General features: G+C 38.9%; 1 protein-coding gene across 1 annotated transcript; it reads right to left on the bottom strand.

Moving 5' to 3' along the window:
* Positions 1 to 2,358: 2,358 nt before the first annotated feature.
* TRIM69 (tripartite motif containing 69) lies at positions 2,359 to 12,002 on the bottom strand (the record flags this gene model as incomplete). Its single annotated transcript, XM_084241116.1, has 5 exons — positions 11,577 to 12,002; positions 7,175 to 7,489; positions 6,373 to 6,395; positions 6,166 to 6,290; positions 2,359 to 2,900 (listed from the first exon to the last, which is right to left on the bottom strand). The coding sequence occupies exons 1-5, from the start codon at positions 11,949 to 11,951 to the stop codon at positions 2,359 to 2,361; spliced, it is 1,380 nt and encodes a 459-aa protein (XP_084097242.1). The 5' UTR covers positions 11,952 to 12,002.
* Positions 12,003 to 12,025: the final 23 nt, after the last annotated feature.

Below are 12,025 nucleotides of genomic sequence, written 5' to 3'. Positions count from 1 at the left end.
TTAGCTAAATGATCACTTAATGGGTGTTTGTCATCTTGTATTATGCTCTAAAGTGTGCATATATATTATATATTCTTCTGTTTGTATTTTACTGTTGAATTTTTTTAATAATCAAGAAAGTATGTCAACTTGGGAGGATTTTATCAAAAGTAATTAAATATTCAACCTTGACTAAACCATCTTTACTTAACTGAGAAATTGATCCAGAGCATCTTTCCAGAAATACCTGAAATTCAGTTTTACCATATTTTTTTCTTCTTTATCATAGACATGTTATATAAATGTGCAATAATGATACCCTATCCCAAAAGTCTAGTTAATCAAAGAAAAGTACAAGGCATTCATTCTCCTTTTGATGATCTCAGCTCAGTGAATCCTAACTCACTCACTGCCTTGGGCCTCTTTTATCTTCTACTTCATACAAAGATATTTTTGTTAAATTTTCTGGAATTGATTATTTAGTACTGTGATTACGTAAGAGATCTTAGTTCTAGGAGATACTCACTGAAGTGGTTAGGGGCAAGAATTATAATGCCTGCAACTTAATCTAAAGTAGCTCAGTAAAATTAACATTAGTAATAATTATATACAAACACAAAATTAGATGGGGTGGGTATGGGAGGAAAAAGACTAAGAAAATGTGTCAAAATGTTAGTAATTGGTGACTCTAGATGGAAAGGATGTCAGAGTTTTTCACACAAATGTGTGGCAGTTTTCCTGTTTAAATTTTTTTTTAAAGGTTTATTTATGCATCCAAGAACTGGGGTAAAGGCCAGAGGTGTGGGGGGTGAGAGGATTCACCAAAGACAGAGTGGGGAGTAGAACAGACAGATTTACTGAAATACACTGCTGAGGGGAGCAGCGGGTGAGACAGGCGAGGTCTGCTGTGCCACGTGGGTAACCTCCCTGGCCAGGGATCGAACTCATGCTGTAGTGGCTGCCGGAAGTTTCGTAGTGCTGTGTCTTAACCCCTTGCACCACCAGGGAGTCCCCCTGTTTCAATTTTTTTTAACTGTGTTCCTTTAGATACTTTTAGATACTGTAAATTCCTGGGCTGCACCTGCTAAGGCTTTTTATTTAATTGGTCTTGCATAGGACCTAGCCATCTGAATTTCTCTTAAATCCCCCAGATGGATCTTTTTTTCTTTTTATGCTTCCTTGATATTCTTCAGAACAACTAACAAAGTTGCAGACACTAAACAGGTCTTTAATTACATTATGATTTATATGAAGTCATTTAAAATACATAAGTAATTTTTTTAATGGAGCCATAATCATGTCATGATTATTTACCCAAATCAGGCATATATGCGTATATATTTCAGCTATAAATATATGTATATTTTATGCCAGTGTAAATATGTAATTTATGTGTTTGCTTCCCATTGTGACAGATATGATGGGGGCTTTTGCGCTGCCAAAAGATTGTGCTAATTGTAGTTTTAGAGAGCCAGTGCTGCCTGTTTGAAGTATCCACTCCCGCTTTTCCCCTCTGCACCACACACACACAAACAAAAAACTTTCAGATACAGACAATGAAGCCATTTAACCGAATGGGACTTACAAGGAAGGCAGAAGGGATCGTTCATCAAGGGTACTGCTAAGAACTTTTGACTTAGAAGGAAAAAACTGGTGAATAAGTTTATTGAAGAAGACAAAGTGAAAAATACTGATATTTAAATTATAAGTGGAATGATGAAAAGGACATGGTCAAAAGTGGATAAAAATACTTAAATGTATTTAATACAGAAAAACAAGTGCCTCCATAGATAGGTAAAGAAAGAAAAAGGGACCAAGAGTCAGAGATTCACTGGACTTAGATGGGATCTTGAAGAATTTCAGGGCAAGATTATAAAGTAGCCTAGACCATATCCTACTTTTTTCTTTAAATCTCTTGAGCAGGTTTTTTTTTTCCTACTCACAGCAACAAGTTCTAGAAAAGAAATATGTTGCAAAATTAATATTACAAGATAATTAAATAGGGAGTATACATCTGAAAATTCATCTATTAAGAGTCATTATGCTGGGAATAATGACAGTATGACGAATTTCTAGGCATGTTTGAAAGGGTTCCCAAGCATTCAAAGTACAAGTTGCAGTTTGTTCCAGTAAGAAGAGCTTGATGATCACGCCCATGAAAGTAGCTCCTGTGTCACAGAAGACCCTAGAGAATTAGAATCATGTCTTGAAAGGCTCTAGTGAAAACCACTTAGAACAGTGAGAATGGAATTCAGTTGTCAATCCTTTTTTCATTATTCTAGAGTTCCCCATCAATTGGGACGAGAAACCAGTGAGACTGGTAAGCTATTTTAATACCTCTTTAATAAACACTCTGAATTTACACAATAGTATGATTGATTACTGTGGATGTAAGATATGCAATGGTTCTTTATTCTCTCCACCATCATTAAGGCAAGGGCAAAAGTAGGGGTAAAGTTTCTCTGTGAAAGTGCTACTGAAGGTGTAAATATGGGCCATGGTTGTAGCATTGTAGAAGGATAACTGCCCACCTTCATAATCCAGATATATGCCCACCTTATTCAGGTTTTTAGTCAGCGTCAGACTGCACGAAGGCAAATCCAGAGCCTTTAGGTCAGTTTGGTTCCTTAGTCTTAATAGCCAGAATCCTTGCTCCGGAGTTAGAGGACAGCTGCCTTTCCGCACGATGGATTCTCTGACAACGCCAACTGTCCATTTTGTCTTCTTTGCTACTTCTACTTCCCAGTACCACTTTCCAGATGTGAAGCCTTTTGAGCCCAGCACTGCCACACTTGAATCAAACCTCTCTGGGTCATCAGGCATTACCTGTTTAATGTCACCATGCCACACACTGGTTCGATTTTTGGAGAGTACCAGATTTGGGTGAGCCGTTTTTGGGTCCAGAGTTAATGGAGATATGCCTAGTAAGAAAAAAAGACAAGGTAGGGCATAGGAGAAAAGAGGTGAAGGAAAGTTCCCATAGTAAAAGACAGTATTTACATCGACACCAGTACTTTATCTCCCTGTGTATATATACGTTCAGCCAGGCAGGTAGTACTCATATACTTTTTTGTTTTGGTATTCATGTGACAATATTCTAGACATTTTTATATTTGTAGTAAAAGCTAGACCTTATTCAGAAGCTATTTATGCTCTAAAAAGGGGGGAAATACAAAGAATATTAAATATATACTAGAAAATAGAAATGCCAAAGGGGGTTATATTAGGTGCATTTGTCCTGGGAAAGTTTACTAAGGACAGTATTTCAATTGAGATATGTCTACAAGTTGTATTCAGGTGACTTGGATAAACAGAGGCAAAAAAGAAATGGGTTTAAGTGTAGTTTGTATAGGAAAGAAGGTAAGATAAGGGTTTGTATGTTAGAGCCAAACAAGACTGAGTTAGCTGGTTCAGAATTTAGAGGACAATGCTAAGAAGTTTATATTTGGTTTAAGAGATTATGGAACTTTGAAATCTGGAGGGATTTGTTCCACTGCTAGTCAAAATAGCCACAAACTTTGTGGTCCTGGCTGGTATCAGGAATAAGATTATATAGAAATTGAGATGAAGTTTTTAGAATCTTCAATAGCAATCTGAGAGAGTGACTTTATGTCAGCTGAATCTTTTCTTTTAAAGATTTATTTATTTTTATGCAAGAACTGGGGTACAGGCTAGAGGTGTGGGAGGGTGAGAGGACTCACCAGAGACAGAGAGGGGAGCAGAACAGGCAGATGGACCGAAAACACTGCTGAGGGGAGCAGCGGGCAAGGCAGGAGAGGTCTTCCTCGCCATGTGTGTATCTCCCTGGCTGGCCGGGAATCGAACCGGCGTTGCAGAGGCTGCAGACCGCTTCACAGCACTGCAGTCAACCCGCTGCACCACTGGGGAGGCCCTCAGTGAATCTAATTAAATCTAATTAAAAAACTGAGCTTGCACTTTGTAATATTTATTTTTATGCTTTTTTCAAGTAATGATTTTTATTATGTTCTAAAAAATATCAATGCATGAAAGGTTGAGATTTTTAAAACTGGTCATTCATTACAGAGAATTTGACAAGCATTGATTTAGACAAATTAGTGGACAGCAATATAAAAGAATTTCTGAATAAAGAAGGCTTAGAAGCAGACCACCAAGATGGTCTGCTTATACCCAGCAAATTCTGGGTATAAGATAATCAAACCATGGTAAAAGAAACATATGGAATATAAAGACAAACAAGATAAATAGCTTTAAGAAAAACAAAACTTAAAACGAATTTATTACCACTATATCTGCCATGAAATAAATACTAAAGGGACTATGAGAAAGCAGGAAAGTACCAGATACCAGATATCATACAACATGGGCAGGAAGAAAAGTTAAACTGTGGGCCTTCAGAATGAGTTTGAGATCAAAACAGTTTAGACCATCATATAAAATCTTAGTATTAGTTCCAAACAAAAATCTATACAAAACACACATAGGAGGGCCTCCCTGGTGGTGCAAGGGGTTAAGACACAATCTATGAAGTTATCCACAGGCACTGCAGCACAAGTTCAATCCCCAGCCAGGGAGAACCCACATGGCACAGCAGACCTTCTCCTGACTTGCCCGCTGCTCCCCTCAGCAGTGTATTTCAGTCAATCTGCCTGTTCTGTTCCCTACTCTGTCTCTGGTGAATCCTCTCATCCCCCACACTTCTGGCCTGTACCCCAGTTCTTGTATGCATAAATAAATCAATCTTTATTTTTTTTAAGATTTATTTTATTTTGTTTTGTTTTGTTTTGTTTTGTTTTGTTTTCACAGGAGAGGTCTGCGTGCCATGTGGGACCCTCCTCCAGTGGCCGGGGAGCAGCTAGGGATGGAACTGGAGCTGCAGAGGCCACAGCACTCAACTGCTGCGCCATGGGGGAGGCCCATTCTTTAAAAATAAATAAATAAAATTCAAATCAATCACATCATTTAAAACCACACACACACACACACACACACACATACACACAAGACGATGGAAATGAAATTCAAGCAAAACATAAAAGGGAGTAGTGAAACAAAAAAAAATATAAAAGAATAAAGACAAACTATAAAAACCCCCAAACCCCCAAAATGGCAATACATACATATTTTTCAGTAATAGCTTGAATTCACCAATTAAAAGCTATATAGTGACTGAATGGATCATAAAACTTAAACCAAACCTTTTGCTATTTACAGGAAACTCAGCCCTAAAGACAAACATAGCCTTAAAGTAAAACCCTGGAAGACAATCCAACAAGTAGTTGGTAATTGGAAAAAAAGAAAAGGTAGGGCCAACTATATTTAAATCAGATAAAACAGATTTCCAGTTAAAAAAGGTAATTAGAGATGGACATTACTTATAATTAGAGGCTTAAAACAGTAAAAAGAATAACATAAGTATGTACCAAATGATGAAGCACCAAGATACATAATACAATTATTCATAGAACTGAAAAGAGATATTGTGCTCGCTTCGACAGCACATATACTAAAAAAGAGATATTAAAAACACAAGAGAATACTAATACTTTACTAGGAAATTTAAGTATTTACAATTATGAACAAATCAGCAAGACAAAGAAAATAATAGCTTTAAATGAGGAGCTGATCATATAAGCTTAACAGACATCTATAGAACACTCCACCCCAAAGCTGTTGCATATACTTTTTTTTCCAAGTGCACATGGAACATTTTCAATCATCGTTCCTTCATTGGGATACAAGCCAATTGTCAGTAAAACTACAAAGACAGAAATCATCCCAAGTACTCTCTCTAACCATGATGCCATAAAAATCGAAAGCAACTGTAAAATAAAAAAGGGAAAACCATAAGTACATGGAGACTAAACAAAATAATAGCAAATTGAATTCAACTCTAAGTCTATGTTTCATTTGTGGGACCTCTTCTGTGCCCCTATTTAGACTTAAAATCTGAAACAGGGAAAGAGTGGAATTTAGCCAAAAGAAGGCCAGTTGTTATGACTGAATTTATACTAGTACCGTGACCTTACAATTTATGACTTGTACTGGTAAATAGACAAAGTCTGTTGTCAGAATTATTTCTCAGCCTACAAGTTTGATTGTTCTGTCAAATGTGGCAACCAATATTTTATCCTGTTTTGCTAAATCAGTTACATAAATCTCTGGTGATTCTCTGCCCAGGAGCAGATAGCTACTACCCATTGATACCTGGAGATAGAGTGGACTGCATTTCCCTCCACATTATGTACTGAATGGGACCTTTGAACAGGCCGGGGTTCAGCTTTCTGGAGATAAGCTCTCTGGGTGTCAGCACCTTCATTCCTTGCTCCAGCCTGCAAGGGACATAAACAATTTATTCTTAGGCATCCTCCAAGGATTGAAGGAAGGGTATTATTACCATGGGGAAATACTTACCTATCCAAGAGAGTTGTGATATCCTAGAAGATGAAAAGAGAAATAGTTTAGCTAGATACTTTTCCATCAACTCGAGAAACTTCTTTGGTAATACTGGCTACCACTAGGATTTGATTATCAATATTGGGGTCTCGTGCAATTGGTCCCCAGCCCATCATCACCAAGTTGGTCTCTCATCCTCCATATGCCTTTTCTAATCTAAATCCTTTATCTAACCCAGAATAAACTGACATTAATCTTACTCAGAATTCCTAGAGATCCCTTTTTACAGGGTACAAGAGAGAAATTAAAATTAAGCTATTTTCACCTATATTGCCACATAGTCACAGGAAAAAAACACAGTAAGTATTCCAGCTCCAAGGCCTCTTTTCCTTACTCTAGCTAGTTAAGCTTCTGAGTCCTGTGGTGGTAACCAATACCACTTAAGTGGTAAAATTTCAGGTAGTAAACATTGGCAAATTATTTTTCAAACAGGTCAGTTCATGAGAGCTTACAGTCAATCACAGATACAACTTAGGTTGGAACATTCTTATTTTTGAGAAATAAAACTTCAAAGTTCTTTATGGAAAGAAATATTAATACATACTGTCAGTAGTGGCATTTATTATCTTCTTTTCTAAGAAGGTGAAAGCTAAGCTTTCTACTGAGTATAAGGCAAAAGTAGCCTTCTGCTTGTCTCCCAGAGAATCTTAAAAACACTACTACGTTTTCCCCTCCTTGTGAGGAAAAGCTGCTGCTACATCCTTTCCAACCCTCTTCCCCCTTCTAGTGTACTCATGATCGTATTGGTATGGAGTCTCACTTTGAGAAAGTCGAAGGAGTTCTGCTGTTCCATCTGTGTCTGGATGCTCATCAGCAGGTCCTTGGCTAGACGACACTGTTCTTGAAGCTGATTCAGATTCAGTTCCATCTCGTCACTCAAGGCTTTCCCCTCTTCTCGGAGATCATTTAAAATGTCCTTTTCTTTGCTGTGCAGGAACTGATGCAGCTTTAGAAACTCCAATGAGATGTGTTGCTGCAGATGTTGCTTGTTTTCCTGGAAACCTCCATGATCACCATGGCAATTACTGAGACTAGCACTTGGGGATAAGGGCCCAAAGCACCAGCACTCACACAGGTTGGGAAATATCATAGCAAGAAAATGTATATAAATGGCTGCTAAATATCAACATCCAACCATACTAAAGGAGCCCTAAGAGAGACTTACTCTGTCTTTCCCAGCATAGTTGATAGTTCAATAGTCAGAAGAGTACTTTAGGTTTCTACTGCAATACCGAAGTGGTAACCAGTGCCATACTAAATCAGGATGTAAGGTTAATCACACATTTTAGAATGAATGATAACCTCCTAGCTGGAAGTACAAACTATTATGTAGCATGTATTGCTGTTAAACTGGGATTAGAAGGAGCTGGAAAAACTATCTGTATTTGAAATCAGAACTAGGGCAGGAGAATGTCACTCCTGCTGTCATGACAATGTAGAAGAACAGGAAAGGGGCAGCGTCAGAAGCACTGAAACTAACAACTGCTATGCTTGCAGCTCTTAGGTAACGTCAGGATCCTTATGGCTGAGCCATCTGATATTCTGGCTTCTCAGTTCCTTATTCCCCTCATTTCTAGTGATTTCCACTTTTATATACTCATTTGCTTAGTCACAGCAAGGATTTTATTATCCCCAGCAATTGCACCATATCCAAATTTAAATTTTTTGTGTTTCCTTACTTAGATACCCCTATTGCAACAATTATTGGATTTCACTGAAACCAGCCATTCACGGACTCTCCCAGTTCCATTGGTCGGTGTCTTTCTTCACGTGCTCGCTCACCCAGCTTGGGTTCTGGCATCCACCATCACAGTTCCACTCTTAAAGCAGTCCTAACTCTTCCTCTCCTCATGCTCACGCTTTCCCAGTTTTTCTTTCACCTCTTTCACCACCATTTTTCTTTCTTTCTTTTTTTTTTTTTTTATAGAGGCATGCTTTATTTGTTTGCTGGTTTTGTTTGTTTTTTGTTTATACAAGCACTGGGTACAGTCAGAAGCGCGGGAGGGTGAGAGAATTCACCAGAGCCAGAGCGGGGAGCAGAGCAGGCAGAAGGACCGAAGTACACTGCTGAGGGGAGCAGCGGGCGGCAGGAGAGGTCTGCGCGCCATGTGGGACCCTCCTCCGGTGGCCGGGGAGCAGCTGGGGAATCGAACCGGCGCCGCAGAGGCTGCGGGCAGCTTCGCAACCCAGCGCTCAACTGCTGTGCCACCGGGGAGGCCCTCACCACCATTTTTCAATCTTGTTTGTTGGTGTTATCTCCTTTAGCTAAGCTCTGAATATTAGTTACTTTTATTCTATCCTGATGTCTTTCCCCTTCTCATTCTGTACTTTATTTCTAGGCACACATCTTCCCCTCAAGCTTCAAACAACATTGATCTGCTGCCTTCTTATTTACAACCTCACCCAACTTCTGAGGGCCACATTCCTATATTCAACTATTTCACACCTCTACTTATCCATCACATCAGCTCACCACCACCATAGCCAGGTAATTTTTATCTCCAAAGCATATGCTGAAACTATATTTGCTGCCTCTCTAGTCTACGCCACTATCATCATTCTCTGGGATCTCTGTAAAAGCCTTCTAGCCATTTTCCTTGTCATTGTTTCCTTCCACACAGCCATCAAAACAAGATGAAACCACGCCCTGATTAAACCCTTTAATGGTTCTCATTATTCATAGCATGAAGTTCAAAATTCCTAATATTATCTAGAAGGGCCTACATGATTGGGCTCTTCACTCCCATCTCATCTACTGTGATCCAATTTTATCAGCCTTCTTGCTGTTTAGCATGGCAACTAACTTCTTGTCTCAGGACTTTTCCGTATACTCTTTCCTCCATGGAACATTCTTCCCTAGGCCAAGTCCTTCATATTCCCCTCACCAAGTTCACTTGACTAAGTTATTTATCCTTCAATTCTCAGTTGTTAATAGGTGACTTCTTCCCGGAAAACCTCTCCTCCTCCATCTAGATTATGCTCTCCATTTATATGCTCCCATAGCACACTGTATTTTCATTTATGGTAATTTTCACCATTTTTGTTTTATTATCATCAGTGTGATTATTTCATTAACATCTGTCTTCAACCCTAGTGTAATAGAGTGTTTAGTTTAATGCCTTACCCATTCAGTGAGTATTTGTTGAATGAATGAATGAATGTTGACTGTAAGAGCTGAACTAGGAACTGTTACACAGGATTCTCTGGATACATCATTGTTTCCATCTATCCTCCTTTCCCTCACTGTAAATATTTCTTCTAGATGCCAAATGACAGAGAAGATATTCTTCCATAAAATAATTATGAAGAAGCAGAAATCCCAATTTAATCCTTGAACCTAGGGACCGGTTTGCCAAGTCTCTAACTATTAATGTCCTAGAAGTTAAAAGCATGTGTTATAGTGTTATTTAGTTTGGGAGAACCTAAGAAAGATAAAATCATATGGGAAAAGCCAGAAACCTGAGAGGCCCTGGTTCAGTAGTAGCCTGATTGCAGACCCCAAAGAAAGAAAAGTATTTCTTTGGACATAGCAATTTCAATAGATGTTTGTGAGAAATTCCCTATTTAGTCATAGATAAATAGATTTAGCCTATTTAGGGAAAGACCAGACAGATCACAATCCCACCCAAATCCCCTAGTGATTAAACTATCAAAAGGATCAGCATATAAAGGGAAAGATTAATCTGCTCGCTCTCAAACAACTATTGGTAACCAACTCACTGCCATGATCCTTTTCCCCCTACAGTGCCTGTTTTTGAATTCAAAAGGCCTTTAGTGTATTGATTTATATATATATATATATATATATATATTTAACTATATATGTAGTGAATTTTATATATATATATGTGTGTATATATATATATATATCTCCACCCACATAGCTAAAGTTACAAGGAGGGTGTATTCCACTTCTAGCTTAGAACTCCTCTACCTTGCTCCTCACCTTGTAAGCAGCAATAGCATCTTTCTGCATGTTCCTCAGGGACTGAAGCTCCTTCAGGGTTGCCTCCAGTTCACCCTGATGAATAGTAAGCTCCTCCTGGGAATATCACATAGAATTAACCCACACTGATTTGGGAGATGAAAGGCCATAAGGGACATCTCCCCAAAGCCCAATGTGTCAGGAAGAATAAGTAAGCTCTTGCTGCTAAAGCCTTTCTACTATGTCTTAGTCCCTATCTCTTCCAAGAATTGTAAAGAAAATTTCAAGCAGTAAAAAATAAATTAGTTTTACCTTCTTATAGGTTAAGGATCTGAAGAAATTAATAGAATTCTATCCATTTTCTACTCTACACTGTTCTCACTATCTATACTTTCATTTACATTGTTCTCACTTGGAATATTGGCTTCTTCCTTCTGCTCATCCAAATACAAATGATTTCCCAGTTCAAGCTTTCTTTCACTATACACCCCTTGTTTCAGTTTTCTCCAATCTGAAATTTCGGAATTTATGGGATTATAATTGTGACAAAATTTAGCTCTCAATAGTTAATTATATTGCTTCTATTGTTTTATTCGTGTTAAACTTGACTAAGTTCCATGAGTTTTACATGAGAACAATCTTCATTGTCTAGCACTGTCTAGCAGAGTGCTGTCATGGCAGGGTTTAGGTAATATTGATTGACGGAGGAAGTAAACCAGAGTTCCTCCACTGCCTCTTACCTATAAACAGCAATTCTAGAGAAAGAACTTTAAAGGATATTGTATTTTCTAAGCACTCTGAGTTTTCTGATAATTATCTGAATAAAGGAGTAGGATTGGGCCTCCCCAGTGGTGCAGTGGGTTGAGCGCCTCGCCGTGAAGCAGTTTGTGGCCTCTGCGGCGCAGATTCGATTCCCGACCGGCCGACCAGGGAACAGCCCACAAGGCACAGCAGACTGCTCCTGTCTTGCCCACTGCTCCCTTCAGCAGTGCTTTCGGTCCCTCTGCCTGCTCTGTTCCCCACTTTGTCTCTGGTGAATCTTCTCATCCTCCCGTGCCTCTGACCTGTACCCCAGTTCTTGTATAATAAATCAAAAAATAAAGTACAGAAAAATCAAAGAAATTATTAAAAAAATAAAAAATAAAATAAAGGAGTAGGATTATATGAGAGAAGAAGCCCTACAACAGATTTCCCCCAGCCTTCCTAAGCATTTGCTCAACACCCAGGGCTCACCCACCGTGAAGAAACGGACAGCATCAGAGATCTGCAGGAACTCTTTAGACTGCCCCACAGACAACCGAGCATCTTTGCATTGAAAGCAGATCAGTTTCCCTTCTGGTTTACTGAACAGTTTCAGGCTCTCTCCATGCTCTGGGCACTGTGGTTGGCCCTTGAGTAAGGGTAGCTTCTTAATCTTCTCTACCAGCTTCTCTAGTACAAGGTTGAATGTACAGCTGCTATATGGACATAGCATCTTACACTCAGGACAGAATGTTTCCCTTGTTTGCTGCTTCCAGAAGTTTTGGATACAGACCTGGCAGAAGTTGTGGCCACAACTTAGCATCAGTGGATCACGGAACCAATCATTACATAGAGGGCAGTGTAGCTCCATAGTGATATCTTGTATCTGCACTTTAGAGGGTATTTGTGTGACCAAATCATTCACTTCAATGTAGTCTCTTGGGT

The sequence above is a fragment of the Talpa europaea genome (assembly GCF_964194135.1).
Source record: "Talpa europaea genome assembly, chromosome: 8".
Lineage (NCBI taxonomy): Eukaryota > Metazoa > Chordata > Mammalia > Eulipotyphla > Talpidae > Talpa > Talpa europaea.
The sequence above is the reverse complement of the archived record's forward strand: the minus strand, read 5'-3'. Positions and strand labels throughout refer to the sequence as shown.